General features: G+C 39.0%; 2 protein-coding genes across 2 annotated transcripts in view; one reads left to right on the top strand and one right to left on the bottom strand.

The window, feature by feature from the left end:
• Nucleotides 1-3170, bottom strand: part of GLP2R (glucagon like peptide 2 receptor) — a 46874-nt gene extending 43704 nt beyond the window's left edge. The window contains exon 1 of the mRNA XM_075719917.1: nucleotides 3066-3170. Coding sequence (XP_075576032.1) covers nucleotides 3066-3170 — 105 coding nt within the window. The remainder of the gene's footprint in view (nucleotides 1-3065) is intronic.
• Nucleotides 3171-8151: 4981 nt separating this feature from the next.
• Nucleotides 8152-20666, top strand: GSG1L2 (GSG1 like 2). The gene is made up of 5 exons (XM_075719918.1): nucleotides 8152-8467; nucleotides 10050-10097; nucleotides 12508-12660; nucleotides 15687-15798; nucleotides 20411-20666. The coding sequence occupies exons 1-5, from the start codon at nucleotides 8158-8160 to the stop codon at nucleotides 20664-20666; spliced, it is 879 nt and encodes a 292-aa protein (XP_075576033.1). The 5' UTR covers nucleotides 8152-8157.

Raw genomic sequence — 20666 nt, 5'->3', positions numbered from 1 at the left:
GGAAATCTGCCTGGATAGTATGGCTAACGCAGATGGGCATACCTGAAAAGAGAGGGCGATAAATATGCAAGTTGTAAGGAAAGTGCTGGAGTGGCCTTAATCATTAAACTAAAAGACTAAGAAATCCCCACAGATTTATCTTGTCAAAGAAATGATAAACAGATATTCAACAGCAAATCATGATGATTTGAATGGCAGCAATTTGTGAATTGATCATCAGCTACTTGCACCAGGACTACCAAAAGTAGCTAAAAAAAGCAAGCTTGCTATCCATACATGACTATTCAGTCTGCAGTGGTCTCCGCTCTCTGGGGAAAATCTATAAGAACATATGTACAGAGAAAGGCTGAAGAATGCTGGCAGTGCCTTCGAATGAGGACAATCAGCTTGCTTTCCTTTCTTGGCTTGAAAGGGATTGACGCAGGTGCCCCAGACAGAAGACTTCAGTGTTTTCTGCAGTGGGACTCCTGTTAAGATTCTTCTGCATTAAGTGCACTAGAGAGCTATCCAGTGAGAAGGCAAATGGTGTGGGCTGGGAATAAGACATTAGACTTAAGAGGGAAGGGGAAATTAAAGAAGTGGGACACCTTGGTGTTGTATGTCTGATTAACTAAGTGAAAAGGATTCAACAAAAAAATCAGAGATCGGCTTGCTTCTGTATCTTACATCCGTGTCACTGTTATCCTTCAGAGAAGGGTGCAGGTTCTCTCAGACAAGCGTCTGCAGGCTGGCTCAATGTGAAGAGCACAGCAATCACTGCTGAGATTGTAGGGGCTTTTCCTGCTTTTGCCACTTTTGGGAGAAGGCCCAGTCCTGTGGGTATGTTCTGAGAAGTACCAACAAATTCCTCTCTGCATCTGACATGGGTCTGTGATTACAGATCCCAGTGAGGTTTTATTATGATCTAGTTTTGGGCTACTCAGTGCTATCAAAATTTAGATACAATGCATGCTTAACAATAGAAATACAGGCTTTCATATAAATTTACTGTGATCTCAAGCAGTGGCAACATGCAGCCCAGCATGGCTTTTGACCTCAGTTTTATGTTTCAGGTGACATTCAGACACAAGCATTTAAACAGGGCTTCTGACTCAGAAGAAATTAAACTCCAACATCCAAGACAGAAGCTCAGAAAGTCCATGGCCTTTTGCCCTACACTGGACATTTCTTCACTTCAGGCTATCTGAAGTTTTGCTAGTAGCAAATGAACCACATCAGCCTGAGAGCCTGGCACCCAGTTTGCACCAAAGGTCACCTGTACTGAAATTTAATCAAACTTCCTTGGAAGGGTCTTCCAATTAATTTGGTTTGCTCAGAGCCCACAGACTGTACCAAGATGACACCACTGTTCAAAAATATGTTGGATGCAGCAGAAAACACTGCCTGAAGCTCTTGCTTAGGAAGTGGATTATAATAATAAATATCCAAGGTTGCAGACTGGTTTAAATTTATTTTTTTCATAACTTACCATTTTATAATCAGGATTTCACCCTTTTAGTTTCTTATACTAAGGTAATGGTGAAATGAAATGTTTCTGTTTATTCTGACTTTGCTATTATGGGCATTAAAAAACTTCAATTTAAGTATAAACTAGAAATAAGAGCTTAAATATTTACTCATTCTTTCAGCTATGATCGTGGTTTATTCTGATTGATATTTTTCATATCTATATAGTTGTCTGCTAGAAAACATGGATATAGTGATTTATGATTGTTATTTTTTAAATTTTTCTTTCTTATTAAACAAAATATAAAGAAATATTACACATATTTCTTCAAACCAGTTGCAGGAATAACTATGACAAAGTAATTCACTGTGATTTATAGTCTTGTTAAGTTTTGATCTCATGGAAGTCATTGGGAGATTTTCTGTTAGCTTTGATGAAACCAGTGAGTCAGTCAAGCTGTCCTTCAGATTTAAGGTGTCTCACAAACCCAAGGGTTGTTTCAGTTCTATATTCATTTATGTGAGAGAAGCTCTAGATTTGAACTATACAGAAGTATTAGGAGTATTTTCTATTAAAAACAAACCCCAGAATATGTGTCTCCTGGTAATTTTTTCTTCATAAAAAAGCTCGGAACATAACTACAGTCTTTACAGCACATACACATGCAAACCAACTTCCTTAGTAACCCAGCTAAATGGAGGATGAGTAGATAGAAATACCTTATTACTTTCAGTTTAAAGTAAGCCTGTCAATTACACTTATTTTTGTGTAGACTTATTTCATAGAAATGTATCCTAAATCTATAGGTGAATTGTATTCAGATGAATTGAAATTTACTACATCTTAGTAATTTAAAAAAAAAAAAAAAAATTGAAATCAAGGTTGATATTAATAAATAAATAATAATGATTAGAAAAATAAGTGAAAACTTCCTTGAAGTGAATTACACTGAGATATTTTGTCATCAAATTTCTAAAAGTCTTCCAAATTATAAGACAATATGGACAAAGAAGTAAGCTTTCGGGTTTTTTTTTCTATATGTTTAGAAAAAAAGTTTAGCAGATGTCTACAAAAAATAAAAGTAGAAATCACATGCAGATTTACTAGCCTTCTGTAAGAAGCTGAGGTGCAAAATGAAACCAATAACACCAGATTTCACAAATGTGAGAATCAATGCTCACCCCTCATACAAGTCAAAGGCTAAAAGATAGTGCTAGAAACAAAGCAAAGCTATTTTTAGAACGGGGGAAAACAGTAGAAAATAAACATGATTCACAATGGTATTGATATGCGGTAGGAAAATTGAAAAATAAATATAATTCAATATTGATCAATATTGGTATGAAAAGAGATTGTATAAAAGGATGTAAATACAATTTATTCACTGTATGAACAAGCATTAATAGAAGCAAATTGTAATAAATTACCTAGTCAGAGTGAGTTCTAATACAAACCTCTACAGCTTCTCAGTCAACATTTCTCATGACTAATTTTTAATAAATAAAAATTGTTATGTCAGATCTATTTTTGAACAAACATGTTGTTTGTGAAGGTTAAAATCTTATGTGATATGAGTCCACTTTTATACTGTCCATTATTAATTATTGAATTAGCTTACCTGTTTCACTAGAAACAATATCATGACAGAGCTGGCAGGTGCGGGAGATATTCTGGACCAGAGTCCCATGCTGGAACAGAGACCAAAAAGTGTCACCATGCCCATTCTAATAAATTTGTCCCCAATATGCTGCTATGTCACTCCACTATGGGTCAATTATATCACCCTGTCCTGTGAAAAAAAGTAAAAATGTCTTCTTTTATGAGTGTAACTGTTTCATGAATCTTCTTACAAATAAGTGAGGAAGTCTACTAAAATGTCTAGGCTTGCTAGGCTCCAACTACATTTTGTTTTTTCCGATTAAAGGCAGAGAGAATTTACTCTAAACTTCACAGAAAGCTTGCTTACTGTAGCTTGTCCTTTAGCCAATAAGAAGTCAGAAAACTATTAAAACATTAAAGGGCTCATCCTGTTCCCTTGAAACTCCATGGGAATGTTGCCAGTGGTTTTGCAAGAATGCAATCCAGCTCCACAAATACATATATATATTTATATACACCTCATGAAACCATTAAAAGATGCCCTAGAACATAGGAAAACTTTGTGTAGGAAGCTTGCTGAATCCAACTGGCTGTTAGGAAGCAGCTCAGTAATAGCTGGTTTTATCCTTTCTGATCATATTTTGTCAAATATGCATAGTCAGTGAAGGATCGGGGACAATCTAAATGTACAAAAAATTATGTTATCAGCAGTTAAAGTTTTACTACAATTCTTGTGACATTCAGTGGTTTTTTCACAGCTTCAGCTGCACAATTGGAGAAAGTGACAATGAATTTCAGCTTTAATTTTCAAAAAATTGTTTGCAACTTTTCTAGTTTTGGAGAAAAGCCTGAAAACATTAATAAATCAATGTATCATACAGGCTCAGGGAATAAAACCATTTATAATATTAACAATATTAATTTATTAATTTATTAATAATTAATAAAATTATTATTTTAGGGTCTAGCTTACTATTGTCATGCTTTGAGTTGGCAATATGGAAACCCAAGAAGATGTTGCCTCCTCCATTTCCAAGAGAAATTAAACTTGCAGCTATTCATACCACAGGATGGCTCGTGCCCTTCCCAGAACTCATGGGCATCCGGAGCAGCTAAGCTGGAGAACAGGCAGAGGTGCAACACTAGCACTGTGGAGGCCAGCAGCAGCCCAGTTTTCAATGCCAGGTGTAAGCTAAAACCAAACTGTGTGGCAGATACACCATGCAGCACACCCCATCAACCTGGCCAGCAATGTGACCTGACTCCCTCTCCACATATGTGCCAAAACTTTCTTCTGGAGGAATCCAGGAAGTGGAAGGGCATGATGTGTACCCATGTCTCATCTTTACATAAAGTCTGGATGTGGTAAAAAAGAGTACTGGCAAATGGGGTATGGAAGTGCTCTGGGGACAAGTATTTCAGGGTGGAAATGCATCCAGCCCATTCTAGAGGCCTGTCAGTAAGGGCATTGGCTGCTCTGCACTACTGTGCATCCTGTGATATCCCTCCCTGCCACACCTAAAGGCAGCTCTGGGGAACAGGGAGAGGCACTTCAAAGCCCCCGTAGCAACCGCTCATCTGTGTATTGTTACAAGGGAAAAAAGCACATTTTCTAATGGCCCTATGAGTAAGATCAGCTCTGTAGCAGGTTAAAACCAGGAGACCTGAATAGTGCTCTGGCATTGGAGCTGTTCTGAGATCACCATAAGAAATGTCCTAGTGCTCAAGAAACCCTGAGGTCCGCCTAGACCCTAGATAAGCAGATCCACAGAGTCTCCTGTGGTACATCCTCACTATTGCTCAGTAGCACACAAGTCCTCTCATCTTCTCCACTGCTAGCTAGCACCCAGAAGCCGAGGCTCTGTTTTCAGTTTTTGACTTCTACAAGTTGTTAGTTTTTACTTGCTCACTTTTAAAAATCATCTGAAGTTTATACTTGAATGAGCTCTGTAGTCCCTCTAGAGTTAACGCTACCCAGGACTAGGTCAATGCAGGAGACCCATGTTAAAGTATCCCTATATTGTAATTACACTAATAAATTGTGGCACTAGATGGTAAAGACAGAATGCGGAGCTGAAGTTTGAATTTCTGAGTTACTGTTCAGAGTTCTTACTAGAACAACATAAATCAGGAAGGTCATAATGCTGAATGCTAGCCACAGCTGCCCACCCTCATTCACTCTCAACTTTACTCCAGCAAAAATCACTGAATATAACACCTTATTTGAAGAAAGGTCCAGCTAATCTATTTGCTCCTCTTTTATTTTCCTTCTTTTTTTCACAGTATGACAGCTCTAACTAATAAGTGCTCATGCAATACATTTCTCCTATTACATAGAGCATTCTTACATGATATATTGGGTTTGTGTGGCAAGGTTTTGGGAGCAGGGGGGCTACAGGAGTGGTTTCTGTGAGAAGCTGGTAGAAGCCAATAAGCCAATGCCAGCTGGCTCCAAGACAGACCTGCTGCTGGCCAGGGCCGAGCCAATCAGTGACAGTGGTAGTGCCTCTGTGACAACATTTTTAAGAAGAGGGAAAAAAAAACCCTGCACAACAGCAGCCACAGAGAGAGAATATGTGAGAGGAATGACTCTGCAAACACCAAGGTCAGTGAAGAAGGAAGGGGAGGAGGTGCTCCAGGTGCTGGAGCAGATATTCCCCTGCAGCCTGTGATGAAGACCGTGGTAAGGCAGGCTGTTCCCCTGCAGCCCATGGAGGTTAATGGTGGAGGACTCCATGCCAGAGCAGGTGGATGCCTGAAGGAGGCTGTGACCTTGTGGGGGACCCACGCTGGAGCAGTTTGTGAAGAAGTGCAGCCTGTGGGAAGGAATCACGTTGGAGAAGTTCATGGAGGACTGTGTCCTGTGGGAGGGACCCCACGTTGGAGCAGGGGAAGAGTGTGAGGAGTCCTCCCCTTGAGGAGGAAAGAGCGGCAAAGATGCATAATGAACTGACTGCAACCCCCATTCCCCACCCTCCTGCGCCACTCGGAGGCAGGAGGTAGAGAGAAAATTGGGATGAAGTTGAGTCCAGAAAGAAGGGAGAGGTGGGGGGAAGGTGGTTTAAGATTTAGATTTTATTTCTCATTATCTTACTCTGATTTGATTGGTAATAAATTAAACTGATTTCCCCAAGTCGAGTCTGTTTTGCTTGTGACAGTAATTGCTGAGTGATCTCTCCCTGTCCTTATCTAGACCCATGAGTCTTTTGTTACATTTTCTCCCCCCTGTACAGTTGAGAAGGGGAGTGATAGAATGGCTTTGGTGGGCACCTGGTGTCCAGCCAGGGTCAACCCACCACACATGGCAAATTCATTTAAAAGTTTGTGGTACCAGCATTGATAGAGCATAAGCAGAAAACTGGCTCAGCGAAAAATCTCAGACTGCAGTTGTCAACCAGAAGATATCAACTGACAGAGCTTTTTCTGAAGTCTCCAGAGACTAATTCATAGTCTGGTACAAGGCCTGTTTAGTCAGATGACAACAATGCTATGACATTTATGCTGGTTAAATTTTGTAATGGGCACAAAACTGTAAAGTTTGTACATATTGAAGAGGTGTCAGTGTTACTCCTAAGTGAACTCAACTGCCTTGAGTCAGTGCTTTCACAGGCCTCAAAATATGTTTGAATACAGCCATATGCAGATTACTTCTGGGAATAGGGACATAGATAAGTGTTTAATCTTTAAAAGGACTTTTCTCCCTCTCTCCTTCCCTCCCACCAATCCTTTTCTCAGACTTGCTAGGCAGTTGGTAATGCTGTCCAGAAGCATAGTCAATGCACAGAGGCTTCAAGTGGAGTTCACGAGTTCTACATCCTTGTGAAAACACAGTAACACAAAGCTGTAGGAAAAAATAACTCCTGGCTTAATCTAGGGTCTGCTTTTCAGGTTCTGAGATTTGGTCTGCCTTTTTAGTCCAGATACCTGCTTGATCTTTCACTCTGTCGCTGGCCAGCTCTTCAAGCTGAGATCTTTGTAACAGACTAAAGCAGGCATTTATCCCATATATTTGAGTCTCATGCTGGGACTTGTCTAGCCACATGTTTCTCCAATCCTGATATCTTCTTGGTAGAGAGCTGTCTTAAAAATCAGAATGGTTTTCATTAAAAGATACATATGTGACTTCAGTGTCTGTACTGTGGTACCACTCTCCCTTAGGGCATGTGTTTTGACCTTACAGCTGTAAAATGAAGCAATCATTTACTAAAATTCCTGCTCCTTCTGGTTCTTTGCATCACTTATTTACATTATCAAACAGGTGGAAAAAGCAACATATATAACAAATCAAGGTGGGAAATGTTTCTTAGATGAAGGAAAAAAATGTTATTTCACAGAGAGAACAGATGGAGAGAAAAAATTAGGATAATACAGCTTTTTCTCTACTGTTTCACCTAACTTGTGCAAGACTTCTATTATGTGTTCATGGAGGCAGAATGCACAGTGCCTAGAAGCCCATCAACAGCACAGTCATGTAACATGACTTTCATTTGTCACTGGTGGAACTTTGAACAGATGCAATCACCTCCCCAGTGGTCTTGGGAAGTGCTGTAATGCTATGAAATGCCCTAATTTAACAACTGGGTTTATCTCCTGAAGAATTTCTTTATAGTAAGATTCACAACTATATTCAATTTAATCAGTGTTCAGTGTAACAGGAGCATTTGGAACCACAAGATTTTATTTATTTCTTAGCTGATAAATGGAGAAGTTCCATCAGTCTGGTTCCACCTCCTTATCAAGGTAAGTATGTGTATTTTGTTTATATAAATAAAACTTTTCTGATTGCATACCTGGGTACTTCCAATGCTTCTGTGTTCTGTGTATCTTTAATCCTGTGATTCATAAGGAAAACTATAATTTATTGTCCCATCTCCTCATATTTCATTACTGCCAAACAACACTCTCCTATATCCTTAATCTCTCATGCCACATGATTTCTGGTCATGCCCATATCTCTGTTTTCTCTCTTAAGTACTAAGCTGGTACAATTTTCTGAGAGGAAGGAAGAATGGGATGGTAAATACAGGCAGGTGTTTCACCAGGCAGATAAATACATAACTTTGTAATAACAAAGTTTGTTTCTAGAATAATTGATAGTGCAGTCCTGGAGGATGCCAGTTTCAGTCCTAGCTGCAGACAGACAGCAGAGAGCCTCAGCAGCATTTTCTCTCAGTTTTCTCTCTTTAGTTTTCTCTGTTACAGCATTCAGTAGCAGTTACTGGTGTGAAGGGACAAGAAAAGTTGCCAAACCTTTCTGTACAGGGCAGAGCAAAGGGGATCACTGCATCCGCTTCAATAGTGCTGATGCCAACAACAGCAATGCTGTGCAGTATATCTGGGAGACAGGAGATGACAAGTTCATTGACCAGAAGTTTCATGCTGGGATCTGGTATTCCTGTGAAGAAATTATAAATGAAGAAGGTGAGTAAAACCATGTAAATTTACTTAAGAAAGTAATCGGAGTTCTTCCTACTTATTTGGTGTCACCTTCCTCTTAGCTGCAATATCATGTATGTATTTGAAAGGAAAAACTATCTTTAAAAAGTTGCTCTTCTCTGGGAAGGGGGAATCTTAGAGGGTACTATCTAGTCAATTCCTAAAAATTCCTAATAAATTCTGCAAAGAACTTTAGAGTGACAGGCTATAGTACAGATGATTTTTTTTTCTTCTAACCAGAGCAGCAAGTTAAGTTACTTTAACAGGAAAGTGTTTTATATTTCTGATGTTTTTATTCGTTTAGGCAAAAGTGAAAAGTGCCTTAGATGATTGCTTATGATCCCCTATGGCAACATAAAAAGCACAAAGTGGGGTTTTTTTGTTTTAAAAATAATTTGAACAATTAAATGTGAGATCTAAGTTATTTCATAGATTTCCTCTTAACCACAGGTATTTCTACTTTCTTACTGCTATCTTACCTTTCCTAAATCAAAGCAGAAGAAGATTATTTTCACCCAGCTAAAATATAATTTGGAGACTTATAGTCATGAGTGGTGGCATTTAATTGAGTTTCACTGTGGTATGTAAGTATCAGTAGAATGAAATTAGCTTGCCATTAAAGAAAGCTGCTAGTTAATTTTGGATCTTTGTATAAGGGAATTGCTTTGCTGGTTCAAGAAATAGGGCATTTATTGTAAATCCAGATCAACACTAAGTTTTTCTGCTTATTGTCCTGATCAGTTTACAAATGACAACTAGAACAACACTTCAGAGAAATCAAATCAGTTTTCATCTGTGCTATAAAATACAAATATTTTTGCAGTCACCTGTCCTGAAAGTCCAGTTCTACCAGAAGGTCTTGTAAGTTATGCAATTTAAAGGGGGTAAATGTCAAAGATCACAGCAAAATATATCTCCAAAAGACATCTTTCAGGTGGTGATTTCTATGGATACTGGGGTTGTTTCATTTGTGCATCTGCTATAGCAGTTCTTGTTTTCCAACTTGGTGCAGTTAGCTGAAAAAAACCACTATATTTTCAGAGCAGAGCAGAATTAATTCCAAGAGCTTTGTTCACAGCATCTGTGTGGGGGTCAGGAAGTCACATGGGTTTGAAAATCAAAGCTTACAGAAAGAAGTTGGAATCAAGCCTAGAAGAAATTTGTGTGAGCAGTAGCCTTGTTGCTCTAAGGAGAACAAGTCTTCCTTCACAGGGAAGGTGGCGTACAGGCTACCGGTCTTTCAAAGGAATTTTTCATTTTCCCATTATGGGTTTCACAGCTACAACCTTTTGGAAATCAATTCATAGTCCTTCTCTAAGTCTCCCAGACTCTGACTCTGCCTTGAAAAAGTGTAGAAGGATTCTCTAGCTGAGTTTCAGGAGTAGGTCAATGTACAAGGGACTTTGTGTGTACAAACATACATCAGAAATAGTTTCTCCTGACCATCTCAGTTCATGCTTTTATGATAGATTTTGCATTTTCTGCTTTCTATTAATCTATTTCTTTGGATCATTACAGAATACAAAATAATCCTGAATTTTATTTTAATTTTTTTTTTTTTTTTTAGGTGAGAAATGTAGAAGCTTCATCAGTCTGACTCCAGCTGCTGATCGAGGTAGATATGCATATTTTCTTTGTATAAATAAAACTTTCCTGATCACATTTACCAATATAAATGTTCTGTATTTTGATATTAAAAATGCTTGCTTTAATCCCACACAGCTTTTTGTCCTTTATTTAGTTTTTCAACTTCAAAATGAAGTCCACATAACTTAAAGTATGAATCTATGTCTTCTGAAAACACTCCATTTGAATACAAATGTTTTTTAAAATTACTTTGAATATGGGTACTGAAAGTCAAGATTTGTAAGTTTTTGCCCCCTCTCTCCTCATACCTCCATATTCACAGAGTCAGGAATTTTGTGGCTTGCACCATGTGGCCTGGGAGGGACCTGCAGAGGGACAGGCAGTGGGTGAACAAGGGCAGGCAGTATGGTGAGAGGACTTGGGGGAGACAAGTTGTGGACCAAACCAATCTTGATGGCAGTCTGAATCACCTCCCTGTACCTTACACAGAGCTGTAAGGAGGAATTTCCGTTCTCCTGAAAGCAGAGAGCTGCCCTCTTTCAAAGAACAATTCATGATCTTATAAAATTTGCCTGCAGATGCTGTTAAGTGCTCCCCCTCCAATGTAAACCCTATCACTGACATGGTTAGACCAATCACTTTGCAAGTGGCTGATCCAGAAAAAAATGTCTTCCTTCTTCCCCAGGGGGTTAAAATTGTATGTCCCGGATACTGGACTGGAGTACTTTCCTGGATATGCAGTTTCAGCCCCTTGGGGAAGAAGACTCAGTATCTGAAGGCTAGTCCTCCTTCCTTCTATTGCAGCTTGTCACTGTGCATAAATAAGACAAGATTTTCATAATATGAAAAAATATATATATATGAGATGTGGTTCTTAGTCACAGAGACACAGTCCTCAGAAAGGAGGGGTGGATCATGGGCCCTGCCCTGAGAGTTCCTTACACAGGAAACCACTGGTGGGCATAGTGCTGAAACTAAACCAGTGAACAGCATTGGCAAATTCCACAGGCACCTGCAGGTCAGATCAAGACACCTAAGACAGCATCTAGGTACCTGATAACCACACTGAGAAGCTCTCCCTGGGTAGTGAAATCCTGTGTGGAAATAAACTCCTGCTCTGCACAGGAGAAGAGTGAGTTTGTGTACTGCACATGCATATGGCTGCTGTGTGCACAAAACTCAGGATGCATCAAGATCACCCTTCCTGAACTTATCGTCCCTAGGCATCATACACAGGCATTATCACAGTTGTTCAGTGCACATGTAGTGATGGCTCACTTATCAAAAATGTTAAGATGCAAGCTGTCATAGCTGGAGCAGCCAATACTGTTGGGCATCTTAACATCTGGAACTCCTGAACAAAATCAGAATCTTTTACTGAGACAAGGATTTGCTGGAGAAATAAATCTTGCCCAGGAACACCCACACATAGTCTGCCCAAAGAATTTAATCTCTAAATGGCCTTTGAATCAGAGAAGTCCCACAGACACTGTCAAAGCCTGCAGTAGGGGTTATTTACCACACGAACACTGTTTACTGCCATATGTAGTGTTCAGTATTCAATTACATTTCTTAGCAATGTTTCTATTTTTAAGTTATGATTGTTAGTATATACCTTCACATGAAATCACTATTTTAATCTACAGCCAGGTGTCTCAGGACACACTTATTTGTTTTTAATAAGGGTTGGGAAGGTTGTTGGCCAGTTCTTGCTGTGATCTGGACGCAAGAAGACCTCCTGCTCCTGACTGTGGGACATCAGCATGCTAACGTAAAACACCAGGCTGAGAAACTTTAATGGGAAGATTACCTTCTTGCATATAACATGTAATTAACAGATATCCAGAAACAGATGAATTACCAGATAACCAGAGCAATTAATCTCAGTGAAACCTGGAGAGCGTCTGGGCTCATGAAAGTTTCTCTGTCCAAAAAATCAAGAACCTGTTTGGTGGAAAATTAAGCCCACATGGAAGATTTTATTTAACGACTAGACTCTCAGTCCATGTGGCTGCGTGCATGGCCTTGCAGTTTGTTAGCTGGGTAACATGGTCTTCTGTTTTGGTACACTTCTCTCTCGACTCAGCCACTGTGATGTCAACAACTAGATAATTGGGTAGAAATTCTTTTTATATTAACTTTCGTTCATGGCAATTTTAGGGCAGCTACTGAGTATAAAACCATACTGCCCCACCTTGTACTGTAAGCTTCTTAAGTGTAGGGCAGGAATGTGCAAATGCTCTTCCACTAAATGGCCAAATCACTAGAAGGAATTATAATTTAGGGTGACCTTGAAGTCTTCCTATAGATGTTATAATAGCATCCTCATAGCCTTTGAGCTTTTGTTGAATGTTATGTAAACAATTAAATGAAGAAAGAAATGGTGAAAATACTGAATGACTGCTTATAATATTAGTGCTATTGATTTGGTTTTCCAGGGGTTTTATGGCTGTCTATTGTAGCAGAGCTTCTGTACATCATTCTGCTTCTGACTGGAGCCATTCTTATGTCAGTAGAAATGTGCTACTACAGTACTGCCATTGATGGGCTAAAGATCAACATGTTTTCTGCAGTAGTCACCGTATTAGCAGGTACAATTAAGGATCTCTATTTATTACATCCAGAAAATGCAACATTTTCCACCTGAACTCCACCTGACATTTACTTGAAAATTAATAACAGTGTCCAAGTTTCAAAACTACTACAATACCTGTGGAGACACGAACAATACAAGATGCAGCAAAAATTTATGGAAAATACTATTTTCAATTAATTATTTCTTAATATGATTAATTTTATATTATATATTTATAGGTTTTACTATTTTTAACTTCATTATTTTAACTTTATAATTTTTAATTTCATTGTCAGGTTGGTTGTCAAAGAAAAAAAAAATAACATACTCTTACAAATAACTTTATTTTTTTATTGCCAGCATGTTAATTATAAAATTAGCAACAGCCAAATTAAAATAGCTCTTTTAAGGGAGAATAAAATGTAACTGGATAATTGTTAGTAGAGAATTGTCATTAAAATTGTCTTTAATTTTCTGCATATTACTTGTTACTATTTAATCATAGGATCCTGGGCAAATTCCGTTTGGAAGAAACTTCAGAGAGTCTCTAGTCCAACCTGAGGAACCTGGTCTGACTTCAGTGTGGACTTTGTGTTCAGCAGGAGGAGGTTGGACCAGAGACTTCTGAGGGTCTTACAGCCTGAAGTACTCTGTGATTCTGTCTTTATTATAGAATTGTTACTGAAGAATGTTGCAGTAAAAACAGCAATTACAGGTAACATGAACAGTGTTTTATAGAGTTATTAATTTTAGAGCCAGAAGGAATCATAGTGTTTGTTTACTATAATTTCTTGTGGAACACATGCCACTGTGCTTCATATGGTCAGGACTGTTTAGAGTCCAAAGTGATTTATACTTGGTGAAAGCATATCTTTCAGAATGGCATCTAATTGCAAGTCAAACACCTGGCAGATGGCAAAGAATTAATCTCAAGATTGTCTTTCTCTGTCAAAATTTTGGGCTTATATCCTAATCCTAATATTTCTGGATTTAGTGTTCATGCATTTGTGATTGTTGTGCCTTTCTTAATGAATTAAAGATTTTTTTCCTATACTTTTTCCTCTTAAATATAATCACACTTCTAATTCATTTGCCAGTCTCCTTTTTGTTGGCTAAATAAATCAAGTTTATTAAATGTCTGACTGTGATAATGGGGAAGAAATAATTTTCTTCCTTTCTGTATAAGCCTTTGCATAGCTGAAGACGACTATCACATCTCTCCTTCATCTTGTCCAAAAGAAATGATTGAGAAATGTCATATGAATTCACATGTATTTCTAAGACCTCTGATCACTCTTGCTGCCCTAGTCTTTCTCTATAGTTTTTTGCACAATATTCCTAGAGGGCAGTGCAACTAAAGAGTTGAATAAAGCTCACTACTCTTTCTTTGGAAATCGACATGACAGTGGATCATGAGGTTTGGTGAGATACAGGAGAAATGGGGCACTTTTTTGAGCAATTAGTAGAACTGGTGATAATAGAGATTTTTAGCTAGTTGGACAGTTTCCAGGAAAGTCATTCAGAATAAAGGAGATATAGCAGCATGTTCTCAGAGTTCATAGGCAGCAAAGTTTGGGGACGGCTCTCTGGACTACAGGCTGCTGAGAGCAATCTTCAAACGTGTAAAAGTTAACTGCAAAGAGGAAGGAATCATCTGCTCTCTGTTGCAGGTGGGTATCCTAAAAGAAATGCTGAAATGTTGAGCCTGACCTAGCATTTAATCCTTGTACAAGAGTGACAGCTCCAGCACATAAGCTCATGTTCACACTCTAGTTATATGTATTTCTAGGCAGCCAGACTGGAGGTTTCAGAACAGACATTCGTGTGACTCAGAAGTGGCTATAACATACCACCTCTCTGGTGACATATGGGCAACTGGTCTCCATTCTCTAATAGCCATGTCGTCAACAGTCAAACAACTTTCTCCAAACAGTTTATTAAGGAATGTGCTATCAGGGTGCCAGCTAACTACTGAATGCTGTGTTTCACAGTGTGAAGCCTCTTGGCTCTGTGCTACATAAAACAGCTCTCCTAACTGCCTGTTGATGCTGTTTCAGGCAATACCAGTGTTTCAGGCAATACCAGTATTTCAGGGAAGACCATTTCCCAGTGATTACTGAAGCCAGGTCATTGTCAGCCCTGACTTCTTATGCCTGAGGACACATGTCCTAGACTGAGACGTACTGTGTGCTAGCTAGCTAGTTTTGTAATAATTCATGAAACAGACCTACCTGAGGAATACCTAACAAACTGGGTCTTGTGAGTTTGGTGGGAGACCCTCTGCTCTGAGAAGCTAACATGTTTTAGACAGTGGGATAGTTGATAATGCAAGGGTATTTATGGATTTGTAAATGAATCTGGAAACAAAAAAAAATAGATGTTCATGGGGAAGTTCACTACTCAAAGATAAAATGCTAAAGGAAAACAGATAACTCTAGGATTAGGCAGCAGCCTAGTAGCAATTTTGAAAATGAAATGGTTAAATATAAGTCCTTTTCATAATATAGACTGTCAGTGCTTTTTAATGGCCATTAAGTGTTTGTTCACTTTTTCATTCACCTATGTAATCTTGATAAATCTGGCTGCATTTAAGGCACTGGGAAAGGGCATATGACTGCATGCCTTTGAAAAATCTTTCCATTTAACAATAGGAAACTGGGAAACATGTCCTGTGCAATGCAACTGAGCAATACTTTGTTGTAATGGCTGATCCCTGCTCAGGGTTGAATTACTAAGAAGTTTTCAGAGGATGAGAGCCAATCAACTTGCCTTTTAAAATCTATGGGCTGCATGGCCCATTGCTCCCCTAGATTCTTCTAGCATATAGAATAGTTGCCAAGGGACTGTATTAGTAATTGTATTGGCAAACACGACACATAAATACACTTAGATTAGAATGTCGAGTATTTCTGAGTGATTTATAGAATTTAGATACTTCACAAAATATTTGTCAGGAGCTTAAGGGACAGCTGCAAAAAGTTGACAAAGAAGAATGTCCTCAATTTACATTTTCTAATGTTCTTATGATATTATATTTTTTAGGTCTTCTGGGCATGGTTGCTCACATGATGTACACAACTGTATTTCAAATGACTGTAAATCTTGGTCCTGAAGACTGGAGACCCCACACATGGGATTATGGCTGGTCCTATTGGTACATATTGGTTTATATTTTGTTCTTCCATTACATTTAAGTCACTTCACCCTATGATCAAGGGATGTATACCTAATTTATAAGGAATATGTCTACCTTATTTCACTCCTGGGGATGCAGTTTGGTAACCAGCTGTTTTTCTCCAAATTCAGTTGTCTTAGGTTATTGCATAGAATGTATAAGCTTGTGAGTTTTGCATTTGCCATCCTTTAAAGATTACAGAGACCTCCAGCTGCTCTGCCTGAAGCAGAGGTTCTTATCCATACACATCAGACCCAGATTTAGTACCCTCATGTCCCAGAACAACTGCCTTGCATAAGTTTAAAACTCTTCCAGCTTTAGCCATTTAGGTTGACTTTTTCCTTATCAAATATATGCTTCAGTTTGTTGTATCTGGAACATTTCAAACAAGATGGTTCAAATTCTTGAAAACAGGCTTAGGTAAAACCACATTATTTTGGCATTGTAAATAATTGCAACATACCCTCTGAGGAGATCTAGCAAATTTATTAAGGAAGAGGGCTGTTCAGAGCATTTTTGTGATAGGGATATGTCTTTGAAATTCTATCAAATCTGATCAATAGCGAACATTTGAATGTTCAGGTGCTGGAAACTGCTGCTATTTCCCCAGCTGTGACTGAGAAGAAGAATAGGAACAACTGTATTGGGTTAAATCAAAAGTCAATGAGGACCAATATTTTGGGTCAGTAGAGCAGAGGTCAAGCTGATTGTCTCCTTCATATGTGTTCTGACAGCTGAGATCACAGGTCATTGTCACTCATTCATGTTGCTCTTTCTACTTTCATTGTACCATTATTGAACAAGAGCTTATAGCTTCATATAGTCTTTACAGTGCAGACTCACTAGGGATTTTTGCAGTGAAATAGGGGTTTCTTTTGTGTTTTGTTTTATTACACAAATGGTGTATCTTATCCTGTTTGTCCAGCAGATGAGATGGCCCAGCACGCATATGTCACCCACTTGTTCAAAGTGGAAAGGGTGATTCCCCTTCTGTCAGGAAGAACTGATGTGAGAAGGTCCAATACCAAGTATCCAGACAACACCCTGGACAATGTCCAGGGGCTACTTGGATATCCTCAATGGGAATCATAGGAGTTGTGCAGGATCCTCAGATAGTGCCTTCTTCCCTCCTTTCTGATTTAGATACTTTTTGCTTCTTTGACTCTTATTACTTCCATTCATTCATGTTTTTGTTCTTGCAGTAATAATTTGGTTTCCTTGGTTTGGGGCTCTGACCTCTTTTCTGGGAGGTGTCTCCCTTTCTTTCATGAATGGGATTAGGCCTGTTTTCACTCTAAAATTAGTAAAAAATATGGTCAGTGGAAAGAGGGGGAGTGTTCACTGTTACTATTGCTGTTACTGACACAACTCCATTGATGCCACTATCACTACCATTGTCATGTTCATTATTGATGTCATCACTGCTGCCACTGCAGCCAGCCTTCTCCTGAGCACCCGGACTAATGACTTTCACCATGTGGCATGCACTCAGGAATTGAGGATTTCATGACTGCCCTCTAATGATTCAGTGCAGCCTGGGCCACTGAATGCCCAAAGAAATGCTTCTACCAACACAAGACTTTCCAAGCCATCAGTACCTGCATACAGGAAGACGTTGAGGAGGATGATCTGTGTGGTGCTTTTCTTCTAATCAGTTGTGTGCTCCATTTTTCTATCAACATTCACTTTTTATTTCCTTTTCTCAGAATGAATGGCAGCTACATCACCCTGTTTGAGCGTAATCTAAAAATAAAGCAAGCCATACATTCAGGTGCCTCACTCCCTCCTCCCAGCTGTCTCCCTTGGTTTCTTTCCTCTTATCTCCTTTCATATATAATGTTGTCTCTCTCTTCCGATAACCTACATTAGCACCTCCCTTCCTGTTGTATGAACCCTCATCTTCAGCCTCCCTTAGCTGCTCTCCCATTGACTGCACGTGAGAATCTCATCTAATAGTGAGAGGAAGGATGCTGAAGCTATTTGTCTTTTACAAGAGGAAAGCAAACAGATCCCCCAAAAAAGTGGCATTAATGATTACAACTGATCCTTGAATTACCTCAGCATCCACTTGGGGCCAACAATGTCACCAAGACCATGACAGGGGCATGGGCAGGCAGAGGCACAGGCAAAGACTTTGCTGCTTTTTCATTGGGACTTGTAATCATCTCCTTAGTAGCCAAAGAAAACAAAGAATTGGTCCCATGACAGCAGCTTTTCATCCCAATCACCAGACTGAGTAGAGCAGCTATTCCTGCAAGAACTACTGAGCCTCTCCCATGTATCTTCTACCTGCCACAGTTTCCCCTCTGCCCTCACATCCAGCTGCTGTGGCCAGAGTTTTTCTTCCACCTGGCCTACGAAGCATGAAGACCTTTCTTTTTCCTTTACAGTGTTGGAATTGTTAATGATGGGTACACCCACTCAGTGGTATCCCTGAACATCTCTTCAATACATGGCTCCATATTTCTCTTTTCTCTTCTTCAGCAGCTTTCCTGGAAGTTGAAAGATCTTTCTATTATTGGTGAATCTCTCACTCTCCTTGTGTTTCTCAGATTGAGGCATCCTCACATCAAGAGACACCATTTTCTCTCTATAGACCTTCCCTGTACTAAATTCCCATAAGACACCTCATATGGGATGCTCCATGCAGTAAAAGGAACACCCATAATCCAGCTGAGCTTCCATCGGCATTTCTTTTATGCAGACGAATGACTGGTTGCTTGATTTTGCTTCTTTGTTGAGTTGACCGGTTTGATTTCCCCTTTTGTCATTTGTCTCTGGGCAGAATTCAAATTGAATGCTCTTCCTGAAGCTGAATTTCCATTGCAGCCAAACTGCCCTTTATTCTCTGGCTCTCTCAGTGACAAGACTTTGCTCACTTCCTTCCTCAGTTCTCTCCAGTCATATGGAGGACTCCTCATTTTTTCCAAATTGTTTATGGAAAAGCAACATTTCTGGCAAAAACTTTGAAAATCACATGATAACCTTCTTGTATTGTCAAAGGAAACCATTCATTTAGGTCCTTTGTTTCTTCTCTTTTAACACAGTATCGGTCTACAACAGAATCTGCTCATAAGAGATTCATTTCTTCCAGTCTTTGCTAAGAGGCCTTTATAGAAGCTTTCTTGAAATCAGTTTCTTACCCTTATGTCACTTGAGTCCTTCAAAGGGTTTCAACAGATGGATTAGGAAAAGCACCTTCAACAAAAGATGTGCTTCATAATATCCGTTCTATCAATTTGTCTACTAATGCTACTGTGCTTAAGTTATGCAGCCAAAAATGCCTACTACATGAGTCAGGACTACTGCAGACCTCCCACTTTTATCTCATTCCAGAAGCTGAATCTTCAGTTCTTCTCTACCATGTTTGGCTTAATCCACAGGTTACATACCACCATAGGTCTGCTGTCCCATTCTTGCTCCAGTTGCATGGGGAGATAAATCTATCTGCTTCTGGTGATTTTCCCCTATTCTTGCTATCTCTTTGTTATAAGAGCTCTTCTGCAGCTCCCACATTTGAGAGTTAGTCAGGGTGTAGTTTGACTGACTTTAGGAGGAAAGATAGCTTAAGCTGATGCCCTTCTTCCTGCTTCTAGGAGCCCTTCACATCTACATGCCATACTCCACCACCCTCACATTCTGTCAACACATTGGTTTGTCTGATCACCCTGGAAAAAATCCTGGCTAAAAATAACACTCAATTAAAAAAAAAAAAAAAAAAAAGAGGCATTATTTTAAAACCTAAATGAGTTTGTTGTTTGTTGAACTACAGCAAGGATGTGGAACAAACAGCTCTGAGGGAGAGGAGAGATAAGCAGGAGTTTCTTAAACTGACATCTCCACCAAAGCACTTGTTTTCGTAGATAATCATGACCTTGCCATGTTAAAAAAGGCTCTGATGAGTAAGTTCCTCCGCTGTAGACTCCAATTCATTTCACTGTGGCCATATTTTTGCATTCTACTTTTATGCCTCCAGCATGCACTGCCCACTCAGTAGTCTGGCAGTGTCACATATTTTTAGCAAATTGTACCTCAACATCACTTGTTAGTTCTGTCTTCTTATGGTTTTACTTTTAACATTTCAGAATTTATGTCCTTTTCTCTCTGTTTAAGCATGACCTGTATTTTCTCAAGAACACATTTCAGTGCTCTGAGCCTGCTTTAGGCAGCTATTTAATTGTGCCTTCTCTTTTCTTTTTAACCTTTTTGGAGAACTGGCACACATTTTTCTCAGTGTCACCTCTGAGATTTGTAGTCTCAATAACCACATCTTTTATTTTTTTATGCATCTCCATTTTTTATAGTTCCTCTTTATGATATTAAGCTCTGAGTAAACAGAGAAATTGGAGGTACGGTTTCATCAAACAAGAATGTGAAATGTGAATGTTACAATGAATATGTAGGGGTCAACTACATAAGTCAGCTATGTGGATGGTCATTAACCAAGTATCTTTCTTCCTCCCCCACCATCCTCCTCTTTCCCTAATATACACCAATACAATCACATGTATGCAGTATTTTAAAAAATAAAATTGAAGGACTTGGATATGAAAATGTTCTGCTAATTTCTGATAAACCTTTTTGTTTATAGCCTCGCGTGGGCTTCCTTCGCTTGCTGTATGGCTGCAGCTGTCACCGCTATTAACAAATATACAAAAACTATTTTGGAATTCAAGCACAAAAGAAAAACAGTGGAAAGGAGTTTAAAGATTAAATACAAGTTTCCTGATCATACAGCTCCAGAAAAAGCTTGCAATGTATATGCGAACTCTTTTCACAACAGTACAGAGGACCCTGCACACCCAATAAAAGGCTTGCATCACTTGGGTACTATTTCAGTTCTGTAA

This window comes from Pelecanus crispus, chromosome 12, assembly GCF_030463565.1.
Source record: "Pelecanus crispus isolate bPelCri1 chromosome 12, bPelCri1.pri, whole genome shotgun sequence".
Taxonomy (NCBI): domain Eukaryota; kingdom Metazoa; phylum Chordata; class Aves; order Pelecaniformes; family Pelecanidae; genus Pelecanus; species Pelecanus crispus.
The sequence above is the reverse complement of the archived record's forward strand: the minus strand, read 5'-3'. Positions and strand labels throughout refer to the sequence as shown.

Coding starts and splice junctions, on each gene's coding strand:
- GSG1L2 (XM_075719918.1), top strand. CDS start 8,158: ATGCCAGTTTCAGTCCTAGCTGCAGACAGACAGCAGAGAGCCTCAGCA. Junction 10,098..12,507: donor GACTCCAGCTGCTGATCGAG/GTAGATATGCAT, acceptor TTGGTTTTCCAG/GGGTTTTATGGCTGTCTATT. Junction 15,799..20,410: donor GATTATGGCTGGTCCTATTG/GTACATATTGGT, acceptor TTTTGTTTATAG/CCTCGCGTGGGCTTCCTTCG.